This window comes from Sorghum bicolor, chromosome 1, assembly GCF_000003195.3.
Source record: "Sorghum bicolor cultivar BTx623 chromosome 1, Sorghum_bicolor_NCBIv3, whole genome shotgun sequence".
Classification (NCBI taxonomy): domain Eukaryota; kingdom Viridiplantae; phylum Streptophyta; class Magnoliopsida; order Poales; family Poaceae; genus Sorghum; species Sorghum bicolor.
The window spans coordinates 77,588,057-77,609,742 of NC_012870.2; the positions used below are offsets into that span (position 1 = coordinate 77,588,057).

Sequence of the window (21,686 nt, forward strand, 5' to 3'; positions counted from 1 at the left end):
GAGGGGGAAGGAGACCGGCGGATCGGGAGCGCCTAGGGTTTGCCTGCGGGTGCGGGCGAGCGAGCGGCTAGGGTTTCGCTGCGGGTGCGGGAGCGGCTAGGGTTGGGAATGGAGCGGACAGCGGCCGGCAGCGAGCTTTTATACGGTTCCCAGCGGAGGCGGTAGCAGGCCGATTTTTTGGATGTACAGTAGCAGGCCAAAAGTTTCGGCGGGCCGTTTAGTTGCAAAAGAGCCGAAAATTTCTGCGAACTAAACCAGGCCTTAGAGCCTGCAAACTTTCAAGCTCTGGGTTTTTTTTTCGAAACTCAACCTCTGAATTTTACGAAACAAAAAATATTTATTTACAATGAAATAAATGCTCTGAATTTTACATAACGGAAATAATTTATTTGCAATGAAATAAATGCTCTACACTGTAACAATACCGGCAACAACGTTAACATCGATGTGTTCCAGAAAAACGAAAATACCAAGCTGAACCTCCAATAGTACAAGAATCAGCTGTAAATATCATCCTCCTCAGAGTCGGCCGCCGCCTCTGCTTCTGCCGCCTGTTGGGGCCGGATGGGGAAGCGGAACTCGGTGCCGAATCCCCTCGACTGCTGCAGCGTCTGCGCGAACGCCTGGTACTTTCGGATGTCCGCGTCGCTGACGCTCCTCCGCGCGTACCTCATGGACTCCTCGAAATGCACGGCCCCGATCTGCGCCGGCTCGTCGTCGGCGCAGTCCACCGCCATTTCCCCCGGATTCTCCTTGGCCTTCCTCTCCCTCTCGATGTCCTTCTCGATGTCCTCTCTGATGGCGTACTTGCACGCCCTCTGGCAAATCTCCGTGATGTCCGCGCCGCTGAACCCTGCCGTGAACCTGGCCAGCGCACCGAGGTCGACGTTCTTGGCCACGGGGGACTTCCTGAGGCAGGCCTTGAAGATCTGTTGCCGCGAGGCCTCGTCTGGCAACGGGATGTAGATCAGCTGGTCCAGGCGACCAGGCCGAAGCAGCGCCGGGTCGATGATGTCCGGCCGGTTTGTGGCGCCGATGATGAACACCGTCTTCTTGGCGCTCATGCCGTCCATCTCGGTGAGGAGCTGGTTCAGGACCCTGTCCGCCGCGCCGCCGGCGTCGCCCACGTGGCTGCCCCTCTGCATGGCGATCGAGTCCAGTTCGTCGAAGAAGAGGACGCACGGCGCCGACTGCCGCGCCTTGTCGAAGATGTCTCGGACGTTGGCCTCGCTCTCGCCGAACCACATGGTCAGCAGCTCCGGACCCTTGACGCTGATGAAGTTGGCCTGGCACTCGTTCGCGATCGCCTTGGCGAGCAGCGTCTTGCCGCACCCAGGCGGCCCGTAGAAGAGCACGCCCCTGGACGGAGACATGCCGAACTTCTCGAACATGTCCGGGTGCTCCACGGGGTACTGCACGGTCTCCTGCAGCTCCCGCTTGACGCCCTCCAGGCCTCCGATGTCCGCCCAGCTGACGTTAGGCACCTCCACAACGGTCTCGCGTAGCGCCGACGGGTTGGTGCCGGCGAGGGCGGTCTTGAGGTGGTCGTTCGTGATGGCCATCGAGTTGAGGATCTCCGCGTCGATCGTGTCGTCCTCGAGGTCAATGACGTCCATCTTCTCCCTGATACACTGCAGCGCGGCCTCGGTGCAGAGCGCGGCCAGGTCGGCGCCGACATACCCGTGCGTGTCCTTGGACACGGCCTCCAGGTTGACGTCCTCGGCGAGCTTCATATTCTTGGTGTGCACGCGCAGCACCTCGAGGCGTCCGACCTCGTCCGGCACGCCGATGTCAATCTCGCGATCGAACCGGCCGAAGCGTCGCAGGGCGGGGTCGATGCTGTTGGGGCGGTTCGTCGCGCCCATGACAATGACATGCGCGCGTGTCTTGAGGCCGTCCATGAGCGTGAGAAGCTGGGACACAATGCGCCTCTCCACCTCGCCGTGTGTCTTCTCCCTCTTGGGCGCGATAGAGTCGATTTCATCAATAAAGATGATGGACGGCGCGTTCTTCTCCGCCTCCTGGAATGCTTTTCGAAGATTGCTCTCGCTCTCTCCGGCTAGCTTCGACATGATCTCGGGACCGTTTATGCAGAAGAAGAAGGCGCCGGTTTCGTTAGCGACTGCACGGGCAATGAGAGTCTTTCCGGAGCCAGGCGGCCCGTACAATAGGATGCCCTTGGGGGGCTTCACTCCAATCGACTTGAACAACTGCGGGTGCCTGAGTGGGAGCTCGACCAGCTCCCTGATCTGAGCCAGCTGCTTCCGCATGCCACCAACGTCATCGTAGCCAACGCCATCGAGCCTCTCCTCGTCTTCCCGCTTCACGGGCTCGCCATCGCAGAACACCACCGTGTCGTCGGCGACGATGCAGTACTCGGCGGGCGGGTGGATGTCCACCACCTTGAATTCCACACTCCTCATGCCGCCGCGCACGAGGAAGAGGTCGCCCTTGCGGACGGGGCGGTAGGCGTTGAGGAAGTGCGGCTTCAGGTAGGCCTCGAAGAGGTCCCCCGTGAGGCCCTCCACGGTGTCGTCGAGGGGCAGGACATGCACTTTGGCCCCGTACGCGGCGTCGTGGCACGGGTGCACGGACACGACGTCGCCCAGGCGCACCCGGAGGTTGGAGCGGACGGACCGGTTGATGCCGAGCGCGTGCTCCCCGCACCCCTCGTTGTTCATGGCGATGCAGATCGTGTCGCGGCGCCGCTTCCCCTTGAGCAGGACCACGTCGCCGTGGTAGATGGACAGCTTCTCCATGGTCGCCGGGTGGAGGTTGCATATGGAGACGTCGTCGTTGGTCGGCTCCTCCACCACCAGCTTGTTCGCCGCCTTCTTCATCGTCCTGGCGGCGGGAGGACAGCACGCCGCTGCGCCGTCGTCCGACGTCGTGCCGGGCTCAATCTTGCTCGAGAACGGTTGGTGGCAGTGTGGTGTGGTGTCGTGTGGGCGTGTGGCGTGGCTTGGTGCTCTTTGGCTTCGCCTCTTGCGTCCGCGGCAGGAAAAGCAGTTCGCGTTTGCGTTCCGATGGGGTCGTCGTGGGGAGAAAGGCCGCGAGCCGGTCCAGAGATTTATAGGAGCGGCGGGCGGGCGCGTTTCCGCTTCGCACGGGCAGCCGAGTCCGATTCATGGTGGAGACGTTCGCTGGGGCTTGCGTTGCAGCTGGGCCCGGTGGAGTCCGATTCCGCCTTCTTTGCACTGGCCGTCCAGTTCGGACTCACGGACCTTTCTGGAAGGACAGCCCATTACGGCCCAATAGTGAGAACAGCCTACTAAGATTGCAGCCCAGCATCGTGGAAAAACATGGCGGGCTTGGTTGGATTGGAGTCCACATCAGAAAGCCGGCGCCGACTATATAGCAACAAAAAAAAAATCCTCTCCGTTGGGCCACACACGACACGGAGTCCCTTGCACGGCACGCACGGCACGAGCATATTCTCTCCGCGCATGCCGACGGCGGGCGGCGGCGACCTTTTCCAAGGGGAGGTCGGGCCCCATAGCGGAGCCTGACCCTCTCGAGAGCGACTCCCTCGGCGTCGCCATCGACTCCGCGGAAGCGGGGGGCGTACGCTTACCCACTCCCCAACCCAACCAAAACCAATGGTGCAGCCCCTCACGCTGGACCGGAGTTGGGGGGTGACGACGAGCCAGCCAGCCGCCGCCGGTTTGACCAGACCTGTGGTGATCAGCTCGTAAGGTGGGGTGGAGCTTCCGGTTTAGAGAATAAAGAGGGGTGCTCCGGGGTGGGCTGAGAGAGCGGAAGGAAGGAAGGAGGGAGCCGGCGATGAGCGGGTGGAGCTGGCTCTGCTGTGGCCGATCCAAAGCCGGAGGCAGCGATGTCCGGCTCCCCGAGCCCTTCCAGCTGCCGGCGCCCTTGCCCGATTGGCCGCAAGGTTTGGGGCTCTTCTCTCTCCCCACCCAACGCCTTTCCTTTTGCTGGCTTCGATTTGCTGTTCGTGCTGATTGGTTGTGGAAACGGTTGGCGGTTGAGTCGTAGCTGCTCCGTATGATCGTATCAGTATCAATTATTGCTAGATTTACCGTCCCTCTGTTGATAATCACCGGGTTATTTTGTTTGTTCGTTTTCCCTGTTTCTTATCAGCAGCCCTTTCTGTGGTAACCGTTACTAGAATCGATAGTTGCTTCAAATTCTTCCCTCTTGCATTAGAAATAAGTTGGGTTTGGCTTGTCAAACGATGGGGAAAAGGAGGTGAAACCCGGCGAAAGAGAGGAATTTTTGCTATTTCAGTGTGGTATTTCGCTTGCTTTGGCCATCGAATTCTTTGATCCACGAGTTTTGTGTATGTTTTTTTTATACTTTGGTTGTCGAATTACTGAATAAGGTGAAGTAGTTCGGCTACTACCACCCTGCTAATTTTACAAGATACTCCCTCCATTTCAAATAAATATATTTCATTGTGTATCTAATGAATCAAGTTTGGTGTTGTAGATATTTTGCATTTTTGTAAACACTTGATAAAAGTTAGAGAATTTGGATTAATTGGAACTGAGTAGAGCTAGCACTAGCAGCCCGCAGGCAGCCAGGCACAAAGGTTTCTCTCCTCGAGAGGGCAGATTAATTTTTTAAAATCATATAGTGTCACTAATTCACTGTATAAGAACTACTAGTATCTACCTGTTTGCTTATTTGCCGGGAACAAAATCTGTAATTAACTTATTTTCTACAGGCTACTTAGAATCAGTTCTTGCTGGGAACAAAATCTGTAATTAACTGGAATCATGTTCGTAGTTGAGCAACAATAATAGATGCATGTATCAATGTTCACTTGACATTGTTTTACCATATAAATTGCTTTCCGGAATCTCTTACTAAACTTTCTTCTGCGAATCCTTCACAGGAGGGGATTTTGCTAAGGGCACAATATGCATAGGAGAGCTTGATGTTGTAAATATTACCAAATTCCGCAATATATGGACCTGCTCAGATGCTACATTTTATGAGCCAGAAGGAATTCCTGATGGTTTCCACTGCCTTGGGCACTACGCCCAACAGAATGACCGCCCCTTACAGGGATTTCTTCTTGTGGCAAGGGAAGTGGCTAGCCACCAAGTTATTAATAGCAAGCCCGCCCTTGAGAAACCATTAGATTACTCCCTTGTTTGGACCAGTGCTGACTTAAATGAAGATGACAACAGCGAATGTGGTTGCATCTGGTTGCCATGTCCACCGAATGGGTATAAAGCCCTTGGCTATGTGGTTACTAAAGGACCAAAGAAGCCCTCACTGGAAGCAGTTCGATGTGTGCGAGATGACCTAACAGACACATGTGACAATTTCCGTTCAATTGTAAATATGGATAATGCATGCCAGATTTGGAAGACAAGGCCTTGCCACCGAGGAGTGAGAGGGCACGGTATACCGGTTGGTACTTTCTCCTGTGCAACTGATTCAACAGATAGCGATGAATCAAGCACTCCCTGCTTGAAAAATGTTGACCCAAATTTGAGATCCATGCCTAATTTAGAGCAGATCAATGCTCTGATCAAGCACTATGGCCCAACTGTTTTCTTCCACCCACAAGAGACATACTTACCATCATCAGTTTCTTGGTTCTTTGAGAATGGAGCGACATTGTACAAGAAAGATGCAAAAATGGGAGATGCAATACTCCCTGGTGGCTTGAACCTGCCTGTTGGTGGGACAAATGATGGTGAGTACTGGATTGATCTCCCTGACGATGACAGGAAGGAGCTTGTCAGAGATGGCAATCTGAAGAGTGCTGAGCTATATGCTCATGTGAAGCCAGCTTATGGAGGGACCTTCACTGACATTGCAATGTGGGTATTTTGCCCATTCAACGGGCCTGCCACTATCAAGGTTTCATTTGCAAGTTTTGCTCTACAGAAAGTCGGTAGGCATATTGGAGATTGGGAGCATTTCACCCTCCGAGTGAGTAACTTCTCAGGTGAGCTGTCATCTATCTACTTCTCGCAGCACAGTGGGGGTGAATGGGTTGAAGCTTGTGATCTGGAGTTCATCTCTGGGAACAAAGCAATTGTTTACTCGTCGAGGAATGGGCACGCAAGCTACCCCCACCCTGGCTGCTACCTGATGGGGTCTGAGAAGCTTGGCGTCGGAGTTAGAAACGATGTGGCCCGAAGTGATTTATCAGTGGATTCGAGCACGCAGTATAAAATCATCTCAGCAGGGCATCTCGGAGATGCTGTTGTGGAACCATGCTGGCTGCAATACATGAGGGAGTGGGGACCCGCAGTCACGTACAGCTCACGTTCAGAGATAGACACGGCGCTTAGCTTCTTGCCGTTCTTTCTCCGGTACACAGTGGAAGCAATATTCAACAGCCTTCCGGCGGAATTGTACGAGGAGGAAGGTCCTACAGGACCCAAGGAGAAGAACAACTGGGAAGGCGATGAGAGATGCTAGGCTTTGTCGCCTTCATTATTTATCCCATTTACCTCTTATCTGTACCCTAAAGCTGTATTTGATGAAAAGATTGATGTGCTATGCTATGATAGAACATTTGGTTTAGGATATGCTTGCCAAGCTTGAGGGTTCAGTGCACTTGTCAGGTTAAATATTGCACTGTTTATTTAGCTGCAGTGGTGCAAGTGCATGACAACTTGTCCTGTGCGTCTGCCAACCAAATTGCGCTTGTATATTGTACCAGTCATACTTTTTCTAGTGGAGTATTTGGTAAGAGCCAGATATGTAGTTCAAAATTAATAACCTTGGGAGTTCCTCTCTTGCAGTAAAACATTTGCAAAGCCTTTCTTAGCGCCCGATGCATCATTCTTTTACTGGGATGGGTTGTGAAACAGTGTAGTTTCTTTTTTCTTTTCTTTTTGCGAGACTGAAGGCTCTGACATCAAAATGACAAAAGATGACAGGAGAGAAAATGATGATCACTAACACTAGTACTTCCGTGCTCGTCTCCCGTCTCGAGCAGAGAAAACTCCAACCCCCTAAAACGAGAAAACTCTAAGGCCCTGTTTAGTTACTAATCTAAAAATTTTTCATTCATCCCATCGAATCTTTGGACACATGCATGGAACATTAAATGTAGGTAAAAAAAATAAATTAATTACACAGTTTGGTTAAAAATCGTGAGACAAATTTTTTAAGCCTAGTTACTCCATGATTAGCCTTAAGTGCTACAGTAACCCACATGTACTAATGATAGATTAATTATACTTAATAGATTTTTCTTGTAGTTTCCTGACGAGCTATGTAATTTGTTTTTTTATTAGTTTCTAAAAACCCTTTCCGACGTCCTTCCGACACATCCGATGTGACACCCAAAAAATTTTCATTCTCAATATAAACAGGGCCCCAAAAACTATTATTTAGGGAGATACAAAACACGTTTTGGAATTTTGAAGGTTTATCCTTAGCAGAATGAGAAAATTCAATCTCCAATGAGAAAAATAATGGATTGAGGAAGGAGAGGTCTCCCCTTTATTTGATGAGTGGGAGGTAGGATTTGAGGGACCGAGAAAAAAAATCTCATTGAGATTAGGTTTAGAGAACTGTTGGAGTTATAATTATAAGATCTTAAAATAAATATTCTTTTTATTAGGGGTTAGAAAAGAGGACTGCTGGAGAATGCTCAGCCTACACTACCGAGGCCGGTAAGCCGGTTCGAGTAGCAAAGCGACATCCCGAGTGATTTTACATCGGGCGAGAGGAAAGTATCAGAGTACTTAGGACAGTCTTAGTGGAGAGTTTCATGGTGTTGTTTCCAAGAGTGTCATGTCATGTGAAATGAAATGAAACTTGGATGAAACACCCACTTTTAATGGAGAGTTTCATTTCATAGTTTCATGGCATTTAATTCCAAGACTCATAGAGAGTTAGTAATCGTGCCAAGAGAGTTTCATCTAGATGAAACTTATTTCTTCTCTCTCTTCTTAAATACACAGCCATGACATCAAAAAAATCCTATGTGGCAACGTATTTAATGCAAATGAAACTCATATGAAACTGTAGGTCAAGAGAAGGCGTGAGACCCTACAACTCCATTGTTGCATCATGATTTTTTTTAAAGAAAATAAGTTGTCTTTTTTTTGCATCTTACAAGGACACGATCCTTTGTGTCGCAGTGCATCCTGATATGTGTGCAATTGGTGCGAGTTACTAACTTCGGCATTGACAATGCCGATTGCTGAACCTTTTCGCCTGTTGATTTGAGTGCTGAATTTGTGATGCAGAAATTGATTATAGTAAAAATTTGGCATTGACATACAGTAATGGGCACTGTATTGCAATTTTGCAAAACAAAATACAGTAATGGACACAGAGAACAAGCACTCCAATCTGATGCCAAAAACAAATCTTCTCCGCTCTTATTACGCACGAGTTATTCCCTTCGTTCTCCACTCTGCAAGGGAGAAGCAGTATGCATTGTTGTTATACATACATACAGAAGCATCAGCTTCGGGTAATGTACTAGTGTCACAAAACCTCCCCTCGTGCCCTGTGTTCCCTCATCGATTCCATGGTTATTCAGGTCAGGGAACGCTCAGTGTTCCTCCCACTCATATACACCTCGTTTTCTATGTCGCCCTATGGTGTTGGTACGGAACCTCTATGGTGTAAGTACACTGGCAGATACCGGCTATTTTGCCTCCCAGCCTCTACTGCTAGGTTTGGGGTGGGTTTTAAGCTAAGCCTCTCTATATACAGCTCGACCGAGTGGAGTATTCCGATACTAGCTGCATGAACATAGACGACTTGTCCTCTAAAAGCTTCTGGGGCGTGTCGAACTCTGCAATTTTACCTGAAAATCAAGAAGATGAGATAAATTATTTGTGAAGACTTCTTTCCAAATTCTGTGCATAAGAAAAACTGTCAGTTTGCTACTGTTTCTAGACGTTATTCAATAATTCGATGCACGAGCGGGAAACACATGAGCTCAGGAAATCTAGCTATGAACAAGTAAAGGAAGCACAGTTAATTTAGTCTAAGAATTCGTACCATCACTAAGGACCAGAACAAGGTCACTGTCAATTACTGTGGGGATACGATGAGCAATGGTACAGACTGTGCAGTCCTTGAATTCACTCCGAATGATCTTTTGGATAAGATTATCTGTTGCTGTGTCAACAGATGCAGTCGCCTCATCAAGTACCAAAATTTTTGCCTGCTTGAGCAATGCCCTACCCAGTGCAATAAGTTGGCGCTGTCCCACGCTCCAGTTATCCCCGTTTTCTAGCACTGTGAAAGCACAAATAGTCCAGGAAGAATAACTTTTTTTGCATTAAGAAGCCACATTCCAATCTTCAAAGAAGGCTTGGTAGCAAAACGTCAGACTAACCTGGACTGTCAAGTTTCTCTTCCTTGGAACGAATGACCTCTCCTAGCTGACACTTTTCTAGTGCCTGAACAGAAGATGTTTCTTCGATAAGAATCTCACAGATTTAACATGAGTATAGCATAAAAGTGACCAGGATGTACCTCCCAAATTTCTTGATCAGCACACTCTTCAAGAGGATCAAGATTCATTCTGATAGTACCCTCAAACAATGTAGGGTCTTGAGGGATGATACTCAACCGTGACCGCAGATCATGAAGGCCAATTGCAGAAATGTCAATGTCGTCAATTATAATCTTCCCTCCAGTGGGTTCAATTAGGCGGAAAAGGGCCTGAATAAGGGTAGATTTACCACTTCCGGTACGCCCTACAATCCCAATCTTTTTCCCGCCCGGAAACATACAACTTACACCATGAAGAACTAATGGTAGATCATCCTTGTAGCGGACCTTTCGTATGCATGAAAAAGCAAATTAGATGCCAAAACTAATTAGATCATAAACTAGAGATTTATGGTAATTATACATAGTAAAGAGAAAATTGTAAATAAATCAATATCAGAATATAAAATTTGCACACTGGAATACTAATCAGCTCTATAGCAATGCTAATGTAAGTCTTATCCTTAACTGCCATCATGCTAATGAAAGTCTTATCCTTAACTGCCACCACTAATAAAGCGTACCTTGAGATCAATCAGTTCAATGCTTCCATTGTGAGGCCATGATGATGGTGGACGGCAATTCTCAATAATCAGTGGTGCTTCACTAGGAAGCTTGCAATATTGATAAATGCGTTCAACAGAGATTATCCTGTTTTCTAGTTTACAGAAGCTCAATATCCACCTTGACATGCGAGCATTTAAATTAAGTCCATATGTGACAGCGAGGCCAGCCATACCTATCAATTTGAAAGTCCATTTAGATGCTGAACAAATTTTAGCAGACAAGAGGATTCAAGCTTTCTACTGGAAAGAATAAGGCATTGGATAAAGCAACAAAACATAGTAGAGCAGCATGTGGAACATAAAACATACTTGGTTCGATTGTGCCAGGAGGAAAGCTCACAAGTATTGCCATGCAGAAAGCAAAGACGAAAGTTGACAACAATTCCATTCGCAGGCAGAGCCATTCAATAGCAGCAAGGCTGGAAAATAAAGGCCGAGCAAAACAGTCAAGAAGGTAGAGATTCCTTTTCATAAACCGTTTCTCTTGACCAAAGCCTCTTATTGTAGCAGCACCAGCAATTGATTCACTAAACAAATGGATAACTGGAGACTTCTGGACACTCAAAATCCTAGTCAGTTCCCTTGATGAAGCAATATAATACCTCTGTGAAGGTGACAGTAGTTGGAGCATTAGTAAAATGCCACTCTGATTTACCAGAAAACATATCCTTTCTAAATAGGCTATTCCTTATGACTATGATGGTTAATAAAAAATTAAGAGAATTGATCTAGAAGTATCTCATTTAATAAACATTAGCAAGCATAGCAATTTACAAGACATCAACAGTGAACCAATGACACACTAAACATACAGTGCAATACATGATGTGCCTATGTCCAGTGACTAATAAACTTTCTATAAGAACTTGGTTCCCTTATCTAAAAAAAATCATTAGCCGAAAGTAAACTCTAGTTATACTACCCATCTTGCAAAAGGAGGTGAAGTCTCAAAATTTTTAGACTGTCCTATACCAATTTTCTAAATGTCAAGAAAAAAAGAACAGCTTGTGATATTAAACCTAAAATATAGGTGAAAATGTAATGTCTGGTGATCATAACATTTACCTGCATCCACATGCATGCGATAGCCATGGGAACTATAAGAATTAGAACTTGCCATGTGACTTTGCTCATGACAGCAACAATTCCAAGGAGTTGAATTGTCGTTGATGCAAATCCACCAAGTCTGAATGCTATATCAAGGTCCACAACACTTTGATCTACAGAAACCTGATATAAAGTATGAATAAGGAGGAAGCACATATTACTAACTTATATTAGCATGGGCAAGAGCAAGACTTACTCGGTTCAAAATCCGACCAGATGGTGTGGTGTCAAAGAATGACATTGGAGCTCGAAAGACACACCTAAGCATTTTTATAAAAAGCTTCTGGGCAGCTGCTAAACCAAACGTAGCCACAAGAAGGCTTCTCACAAACACAAATAATGAACTCCCAAAAGCAAGGGACATATAAACAACCAGAAGGACCACACTATCTGTCTTGGGGGCATCTCCTTCTGTTTGTGGGTTTGCCCACGCCATCCACCAGTTGCTCGCAATCTGAAGAACTTGGAACATGGTTTGAGCCAAGATAATTAGCGGTATCAGTGTACCTTTGTAAGCTTCCCCCATGTATGACAAATAAACTTTTGAGCTCACTCTTCCACGTTCCCTTTCCTCCTCCTGAACAGTACGCTTCTTCTTACGCTCTTCTTTCTTCTTTTTTTCCTTAATTCCCCTTGCATTAGATGGTTGACCATTTTCGCACACCTTGTTTTTCAGGTTATCAATATTACTAATACTTGGTGTCAGTCTTTTGTTGGGAATAGAAGAAACTGTATCACCATCAGAATCTTCAAAGATGTCCATGGTTTCAATAGCTTCCTTATGAGCAGAAACCAGAGCATTGAAATCAGTTCCAGCTTGCAGAAGATCATCATACTTTCCAGCTTGTGTGATATGTCCATCCTTAAGAACCTGTAACACGACAGAAGCATAAAAGAGAGATTAATACAGGCCATTAGTCTATCCTGAAGATAACTAGCTCTCATGTAGAGGTCACATACATGGTTAGCTTCCAAAAGAAAAAGATGGACCAATAGGATATTAGCATATTGCAGATAACAACTCAATATGATGATGAAAATGAAAAGCATACCCATAAGCATTACTCGAAATAACATACATATCAATATGAAAATATGGTTGCCGCTTACCAATATCAGGTCAGCAGCTGGTAGAAACTCAACTTGATGGGTTACGTAGATTACTGTTTTGGTTGCTAGTGCGCTCAATATATACTCCTGCAACACAGAAGCAGACGTTATGCAACAGAAACAGCTTAGAAACAAATAGAATAAGGCAACAACGCTACCAACCTTAAACAGTTCGCTCCCAGTATGAGCATCGACAGCACTGAAGGGGTCATCAAGCAAATAAATGTCAGCATCTTGGTAGAGTGCTCTAGCAAGTTGAACTCTTTGTTTCTGACCTCCACTCAAATTAATGCCTCTATCACCAATAACAGTCTGATCTCCATATTGGAGCAGCTCAAGATCTTTCTTCAGACAGCAAGCTGCAATGACTCTCTTGTAACGTTGTCTATCCATTGGACTGCCAAATAGAATATTCTCCTCGATGTTTCCAGACTGTATCCAGGCAGTCTGAGGAACATACGCTGCTGTGCCACTTATCCTGACCTGAAATAGGAGACGGGAGGAAGGTAAATGTAACAGAATTGACATAGAAATTAGTGTCGGCTTTTTGTGTTTATACTTACATGACCACATAATTTGGGTATCTCCCCAAGTATAGACGATAGTAGACTTGATTTGCCAGAACCAATGACACCACAGACTGCTACTCTCATGCCTCTCACTACACTAAGCTGTATATCAGAAAGTGTAGGGGTCAGAGAGTATGGGTTCCAAGAGAATGCACCATTCTTAATATCGATTGCCTTGTCTGTACTACTTTGTGGAACATTTATAGTTGCATCATCTGGCAGTTCTTCTTGCTGCAGAAAATGAGACAAACGGTCCAAAGACACCCTTGTCTGTGCCATCATAGATATGAGATCTGGGAAGTTCCTCAGAGGCTCTTGGAGGATCCTAAACGTTGCCAAAGCAGAAAGAACCCCTCCTGCAGTGAGCTGGCCACCGAGTAATATGCATGTCCCGAAAGTTATGACTGCAACAAAGATCGGCGAGCTCCAGAAAACAAATGTAACTGCAGCCTGTGAGTACAGAGCCCACCGAAGCCACCTGCATTCCACGTTCCTCATCTCTTCCAACTGCAGGCGGTACCGATCCTCCCATGCCTGAAGCTTCAAAATCCTCATATTTTTCAAGCACTCTGAAGTCTTGCGCATGCGCTCATCTTTTGATGCCATCAACTTATCTTGGTAGTGCTCCTGCAGCTTCGCCACAGGAACAGAGGCTGCGATCGATAACGCAGTTGCTACCAATGTTGAAACCATGGCGATCCCGACGTTCTTGTACAGGATGGCGAGAGCAAGAATGATCTGCAGGGGAAGCATCCAGATGTCATGAAAATACCATGCATAGTCCCCCACACGCTGCACATCGACGGCCATGTAATTCACAATCTCACCACTCGTGTGGCTCTGTCGTGAGGCGTTTGACAGTCGGAGACCCTTCCTATACACCATGGCAGTGAGCCCAGACTTGACATGGATTCCCATGATGTCCACACCCAAGTACCACTGTCGGGCAGTGAGTGTCTCAAGCAATTTTGCTACAAAAAATATGGAGGCAAGGATGTAACCTTCATGGGGGAAAGCAATGTTGCCACTGAGATAGTCCACAAAATAGCTGATCAAGTAAGGGCCAACATATGACACGATTGTGTTGACAGCAGCAAAAGTACCATTGACCGCAGCCTCTCGCCAGAACGACTTGAGTATTGCCCATGTCAGTGATGGCTCCCTACCAGGGTGTTCTAGCCGCTGGCGCTCGTAGTGAGCGCTCATCACCTTATAGCATGACTTTGCACGGTCCTTGTGCGCCAGCAAGGGTATGTCAGCCAACTCAAGTGGCCGCTGCGCACCAACGGAGAGCAACGGACTAAGCCAAGACAATGTTGCAAGGCTGAGGATCCCAGCATCACTGTAAGGAGTGACCCTCAGACACCCGAGCTCCTCCTCTGCCTCTCTGCGCTGCCTGCCGAGCAGCAGCGGCTCATGCAGACCGTTCTCATCCTCCATAAACTCCAATTCCAAACCTGTGGAACCCATGACACCAACCAAGCACAGGAAGCCGAGGGCCGGCACGGACGCGAAGTTGGCAACCATGTGCGCGTAATCCACAGCGCGCGCCCCGTCGCCTATGAGGCGCCTAGAGTCGTCGTACGCAATGACAACGCAGAGCGCGAAGGAGACCACCCACCAGACCCGCACCAGCGCCGGGAACCTGGCCCAGCCGACGGCGCGGGCCTGCAACGCGAGCGCGAGCAGCGCAGCCCAGGACACCGCCTGCACGGCCGGCAGCAGCAGCGCCCCCGCCGCGACGCGCGAGCCGGCCACGGCCACCTCGTAGCTCAGCACGGCGACCTGCGCGAGCAGGGCGTAGGCGCAGGACGCCAGCACGGCCCTGTGCCAGGCGCCGGCGCTCGTCGCCGCGAGGGCGCCGCCTGCGCCGGCGCCGGCGCCCACGACGACGGCGGGGCCCCCGCGGCGGCGCGGCGCCTTGAGGCATGAGGCGCAGCGGGAGGCGAGCGAGCGCGCGGCGCGGAGTAGGAGCAGGAGGGCGGCGAGCGCGAGCAGCGCGGCGTGGGCGGCGGCGGCGGCGGCCTCCGGGAGCGGGAGGGAAGGAAAGGAGGGCGGCATTGGGAGGCGGTGGGGATCAGTGAGGGAGCGGGGAGGGGTTTAAAAGGCATTGGGGTTGGCCTCGCCACGGCAGGGCAGGCAGGGCCAGGACCAGGGAGTGCGGCCGCGGACGCGGGCGGGCGCGCGCGCGAGAGGGGAAAAGGGAGAAGAGCTTTGGGCGGCGGATTACGGCATCGGCGGATGGCAACAAAGGAGGCGTTTGGGCGGTAGCAGCAGGCGGGCAGGCAGAGAGGAGGGCTCGCCTGCTGCGCCTGGTTCGAGGAAGAGAGAGAAGGCTCTCTCGCCTGGGATGATGGGATTCCGGCCGGCTAATGCAGATGCGCTAATGCTCTCCGGGTCCGGGCGGGTCACGTCTGTGATCTCCCCCACCAAACTCTCTCCTGTGTTCGTGCGTCCCTCTCGATCGAGGTCAGTCGGGTCACCTCCGAGCGGCCGGCCGTGGGGGCGGCGGCGTGGGAGCGGGAGTTGTGGTGGTAGCAGGTGGCGTGCGGAGGTCGGCTTGGGCTTTTTGGGGGTGGATCGGCGGTGGTGGTGGGGGAGAGGAAGACGATGCGGAGGCCGAAGGATGCGAGACGAGCACTCCTACTTGGTGAGAATGAGAGGCAGGACGGGGTTAGGGGCGTGCTAGTACGGAACGGGGTACTAGTAGTGATTTTGAGTAGTGATTTTGTCTTCCCTTTTTTTTCACTTGGGTATGTTGTGTCACTCCACTTCCTGGTTTCGGCTTGCAAACAGATGCCGCAGCGTTAACCAGGCACGGCGATTGATGGTTTTTATAAGAAGAGGAGGAGAGTTCGTAGCCGGCTTCGCCTTCCTGCTACCATGCATCCGTGTCCTGCATGCCGCCTTTAATTTTAATATAGTATTATATAAGATCCTTTCCGTAAATTTACACTTTATTCCATCAATATTTAAACACATATATTAAGTATAAAATATAGATTAAAAAATAACTAATTATATGATTCTGTTCAACTGAGTTTATCCGTCGAATTTGTAATCCATTCAGCAGTGTTTTTCTCACACAGCAAATCAATAAACAGTACTTTCGGTCATGGCTTTTAGACAAATGAACAAGATATATTACGAATATTTTGCGAGATAAATCTTTAAAGCCTAATTAATTAGAGGAACTCTAAGAGTTAGCCAAATTCTATTGTTTAGCTATTTTGTAAAATATTCTTAAAAAAGAAGAGATAAATTATAACTTACTATTTTACAAAATTAGATAGCTAGTGTCAGTGATTGGCTATATATGACCACCAAAAATCAAGGGATAGTCAACTTCCTATTTTACAAAACTACATGCACAACCTACTTTTTGTTATACAAATTCTAAAATAACCTCCATAATAAAAATAGTCAAGCTATGGGAGGAGTTGATCTTAGTCTATGAAAGTGCTACAGTAACACATATGATAATGATAGATTAATTAGGCTTAATAAATTTATCTTACGAATTACTAATGCATTATGTAATGTATTTTTTATTAGTACCCGCACCTCCATGTGACACCTCTATGTAACACATCAAAACTTTATACCCTAGAACGAAACAAGGTCATAACCCTTTTTTACATAAATAAATGGAAACAATATAATGCATTTATTTATATATTCAGCGTCCTACGAGATTGTTCTTTCCATCCTTATATTTTCAACCGCCTCACTTTTTGACCATCTTTATATTAACAAAACCTCTGCTGAAGTTCACATGACAAATTTACGGAAAAAGAAAGGCATTACAGGCGACAGGAATAACGTGCAGCGAAGGGGAAAAGCGACCGCTTCGTACGTGGGAGGGAACACGATAGTGCCATATACTGTCATAGTGTGTGTGCGCGCGCGCTGCTGTAATCTCCAGTTCAGACGACTTGAGAACCTGAACCTGGTGTTCAGTTGAGACTTGAGACAACGGCACAACGCCTCTGCGTTTTCGATTTGAGGCCTTGTTTAGTTCAACCGAAAACCAAAAAACTTTTTAAGATTCTTACGGCACATGCATAGAATATTAAATATAAATAAAATAAAAATTAATTGCACAGTTTACGTCACGAGATGAATCTTTTAAGCTTAGTTACTCTATAATTGAATAATGTTTGTCAAATAAAAATGAAAGTGCTATAATCTCGAAAATCAAAAAGTTTTCGGAACTAAACAAGACCTGAGTATCATCTTGAACAAAAGAACCTGAGCCTGCTGAACTTCCGTCCACCAAATTCTTGGCATTCGCAGATCGCAGCTGCCCTTGTATACGCGTGGCAATGATTGGCAACGCGCCCACGCAGCGCAGCGACGAGACGAAAAAACCACGCCGTTGTCGTGCATGCGTCTGGGGCCGTCACTTGATATGATACACGGCCGTGGGTGCTCTGGTAACTGAACAGTGACGGTGGTACTTGCATCACCGCAGAAACGTTGGATGGATCACGTCCGGAGAAACGGACGAGATTTGGGTGATAAAAAGACAGGGGGTTACGGCCGGAACGACGCCTTTTTCTCTGACCTGACGCCGCCAGCAGAAAGATGCTCGTCTCCCTCCCGGCGAGGGCGAGTCGATCGATGCAGACAAAACAAGCAAACAAACGCGGTGCAGGAGCAGCGGACCAGCGCTGCAGCGAGCCGGGTAGGTTTGCCGCGACGTGGCACATGCATGTGCACCGGCTGGCGGCTGCGGGCGTAGTAGGTTTGCCCAGGTGGGGAGGACGGACGCACGCAGCGGCAGCGCGGCGGCACGAGGGGAAAAATGGGGGCCAGCCCCAGCCGGCAGCGGCAACGGAATTATTATATCGCGTGGCCCCGTGATATCTTATGATATCTCGCGCTCGCCGTGGGCACCGCGGCCGGCGGGGGCAGCGGTCCGCCTCACTGGCGAACGAGCATGGACCCTGGTCGTGGCCGGAGTTGGCGGCGTGTGAATGTGACTCACTAAACAGTGAACGTTCAGTAGATTTGAATCTAGCGAACGATCAGACAGCTCCCACGACTTTCCTTTTTTGGCAAAAAAAAAATCCCGCAATTTTCTATTTTTGGAAAGTTTTCTATTTTAGGCAAAAAAAATTCGCTACTTTTCTTTTTTGAAAAATTGTTCTCACAACTTTTACGTATAACTTATGGAACAAACTTTTACGTATAACTCATATACGTGACTTTAACATATACCTTCATTGTGACAAAGTTACACACATAACTTATACATATAACTTACTACATGATAAAGTTATACGCATAACTTTTATCTATAATATTTTATGGAACAAGTTTATCAACATAATTTATGACGAGACAATTTAGCGAACGTTCAAAAAAGTTACAATTAAAACTTAAGCATATAGTTTAATTAAACCAATTTTAACATATAAGTTAATAACTGAAAGTTAAGCACAAAACATAATAAATCAAATAGCTTTGCAAAAAGTTAGACATAAAAGATAATAATTATAAGTTAATATCTACTAGTTACACACTTACACGTATAAAGTTAGATATAAAAGTTGCGTACAGAAAGTTAGACATAAAAGTTACGTGCCCCAAATTATATGGTTAAAATTTACATCTAGCATTTTAAAATAAATATTTTACTTTTTTATGACATCAGCGGTGGTTATGGAAAGACCCGCTAGAAGGAGAGGTAGTTTGAATCTTTGTTACATCAAATCTAAGTGAACGATCGCCCAAATAAAATAAGGGTTCACAGCATATATAAAAAGAAAAAATTGATAGACTTATATAAAAAATAAAAAGAGAAAAAAAGACAAAAGAAAAATTAAAAAAATGTTTTATAATTCTGTGTTTTAAAGTTTTGGCATAAGTTGTAAGTTATATGGTATAAGTCATATGGTGATAAGTTTTGCAAAGTGTTATACCAAGTTCTTAGTATAATTTATAGAAATAAGTTATGTTCTATAACATATATGTATAACTTAGTTACCTTCTAAAAATGGAAAGTTGCGGAAATTATCATTTCCAAATAAGGAAAGTTGTGGGAGTAGCTGATGGTTCGCTGGATTCCTTAGTGATGAACGATTGTGGAATTGGATTTGTGGGTTTTATTCCGGGCCGGGGGAATGTCTCGAGCTGGCGCGGATTCTCGCACCGTGGATCGCACTAGAAAAAGGTTGCTGGCGCTTCGCGGTCGATGCCGTTCCGGCATTCCCCTTCCCCGGCTCAATTAATGCATCGTAGATCTTTCCCTGATCTAGTAGTTAAATTATTAAGCAGCAAGCAAGTGAGCACTAGTATATCAAATTAAGCTCGGAGGGCACTCTCTGATGATGGCGACCACAGACGTCCAGACCAGACCAGCAGTGAGCAAGTGGGCAGCCTGCTTTGTATAATCGGTGCTCGATGTCGGTATGGGCATCTATGATTTTCGACGTGGATCCGCCAAGCAAGTCGTACACTTTTTATCTTTTATTACTAGCAGGTAAACCCCGCGCTTCGCACGGGCAACAGAGCACGCCATATTCAACAGATTTAGGTGCTGTGATTTAAATATAATATTTAGTTTTGTAGCATGTATGAACAAATTAAAAATAATAGCATATTTTGTATAGAGAGAATAGGACTATGAAAGTAAGAAGTTTTTGTGCATCAATGGTTGGGAGGTGCTGATGTTGCATATGTGCTGAACCAAAAATGCAGAAATGTACTCTCTTTTCGCTTGGAGCAATTGAAGAGAAGAATTTAAATTGGCTGGTCAAAGTAGGGAGTTGACATGTTACTATGTTATGATCATGGCTATCGAACATTTCTTCGCAATATGACTGGAGATCAAGATATGAAGGGGACGCATAATTACCTGTAATCTGACTTTCATATTGTCGGGTACCATAAATCGAGATACCCTAACCTAAAGGGAAAAAACGGCAAAAAGAAACTTAGATCTACAGGGAAAAGCCTCGAGCCGTAATACAACCAACGCCTCGCCCGAGCCTTGGCCTCACGCGCAAGCAACGCCTCGCCCGAGCCCTGGCCTCGAGCGCAAGCAACGCCTCGCCCGAGCCCTGGCCTCGAGAGCAATCCACGCCTCGCCCGAGCCCTGGCCTCGAGCGCAATCAACGCCCCGCCCGAGCCCTGGCCTCGAGCGCAATCAACGCCCCGCCCGAGCCCTGGCCTCGACACCAGGCTTCTCACACACGGCGGTCGTACCCCTGATGCGACGCGAGCCATGCCTCCCACGCCGTGGCAGGGCACATCGCTCACTATTTCAACAACTCTCAGCCCTATAACACTTTACCTCTGTCACTGTGAATACGGCACGACAGTATGGAATGGGAGGAGTTAACTCACGCCACTGTTGCCTATATCCTGACGATTACTGTTCTATTGTTGTAGGACAAAGCACAGGGCCTCGGATCCGATGGCCACGATCCAAACAGGACTCGGCGACACCCCCCAACAGGGACGACCACACCGCTGCCCATATTGCAAGGACGTGGCAGCCGATCTCCACAGTGCCGACGCCGGAACTCCCCTGCGCATTGAGGATAAATCACCCAACTTACGCATGTAAAAACTTTGTCGCCCCTTGTGGCTATAAAAGGGGAGGCAGGACACCTCATGAGGGCGCGGGAACACAGGTCAATCATCCACACACACAGAATTAGACACCTCAGGACTCTGAGCACACTCCCTCGTTCACTCCCTAAGCCGAGACCTCGGACTCATCCCTCTCTCGCAACAAGCTTGTACTTCCCTACTACAAGCACTCTCGGGTGCAAAGGCAATACAGGCTCCGACCTTTTCACTGGACGTAGGGTATCGTCGGCCCGAACAAATATAAACTTCTTATGTTTTTTGTATCACCGTTCAGGTTAAGAGACACAGATTCATCACTCATTAGCGTCTAGACTCCAAGTCCAGACGTCGACACATATATTCCCTTGCGTAAATCTTTTGAGACAAAATTACAAATGGAGGGTACCTTGTGAGCAGCACCTACGAAGATGGTGTGGAAAATGTGGAGAAAGCGGCAGGGCCGGAGCTTCGAGAATCGAGAGTGCAGCGCTGGCCAATAAGTTGTGAACCACCACGTATTGTTATGCATAAATGTATCGGGACCATATGTGTCTACAAGTGGACATTGCAAGCATTGTTTGCAAAAAAAATAAAGAAAATTTTAGTAAGATAGGTAGACTGTTGAGAGTGGTATTGCTGCAGTAATTAAAATAACTAAGAAGATTCTCCACGCGTTGCTGCGGGTACGAAGAAGAACTATAAATAGATTATAATATGTATTGCCTAGTTGAACAACTTATATGTTTAGAGAAATAGTTAACTCGTTGACGTGGATATTACAATTGCATGAGCTAGTAGATTTTAATTATGTGTGATAGTGGATTGACTAGTTGGATAGCTTGCATGTGGAGAGAAATGGGTAGTGAGGTTTGATAGTGAATTGCCTAGTTGGATAGCCTGTACATGAAGAGAAATAGGTAGTGGGATTTTTCCTTTATGAGTATGAGATTTGACGACCTCGGCAGGAGCAAGGCGTCGGTGGCACTGGATAGGCAGCCGCGGCCACCGACGGTGGTCGGCCACACCACGCCATGTAGGGAGCCGAGCATCGGCAACAATTGCTCGTGTGGCTGCAGCGCGCCACGCCCGTGGCCACTGCCCACCGTGCAAGGAGGTGGGCACCAAGGGTGGCGGCGGCCCGTCTCCTTGCAGCGCGGAGGCGGGCTGTGGGGTGACGTGCGGTGGTGGCGACTTCACCGGGGCCAATATGGATCAGGTTCTTTTCTCTCAAGGGTTGACCCATTTTCATTACCAAGATAACGGGAATACAAAAGTATTATCCCAGACCAAATAAGGAGAA

General features: G+C 47.6%; 2 protein-coding genes and 1 pseudogene across 2 annotated transcripts; 1 reads left to right on the forward strand and 2 right to left on the reverse strand.

The window, feature by feature from the left end:
- Window positions 498-2,846, reverse strand: LOC8080580 (annotated as a pseudogene).
- On the forward strand, window positions 3,411-6,756 carry LOC8080581. The gene is made up of 2 exons (XM_002465831.2): window positions 3,411-3,892; window positions 4,859-6,756. Exons 1-2 carry the CDS (start codon window positions 3,784-3,786, stop codon window positions 6,403-6,405), a joined length of 1,656 nt encoding a protein of 551 aa, XP_002465876.1. The 5' UTR covers window positions 3,411-3,783; the 3' UTR covers window positions 6,406-6,756.
- On the reverse strand, window positions 8,342-15,613 carry LOC8085502 (ABC transporter C family MRP4). Its single transcript, XM_002468483.2, has 11 exons — window positions 12,800-15,613; window positions 12,399-12,719; window positions 12,237-12,323; window positions 11,323-11,997; window positions 11,085-11,249; window positions 10,329-10,623; window positions 9,978-10,192; window positions 9,436-9,741; window positions 9,296-9,359; window positions 8,956-9,195; window positions 8,342-8,758 (listed from the first exon to the last, which is right to left on the reverse strand). The coding sequence occupies exons 1-11, from the start codon at window positions 14,864-14,866 to the stop codon at window positions 8,655-8,657; spliced, it is 4,539 nt and encodes a 1,512-aa protein (XP_002468528.2). The 5' UTR covers window positions 14,867-15,613; the 3' UTR covers window positions 8,342-8,654.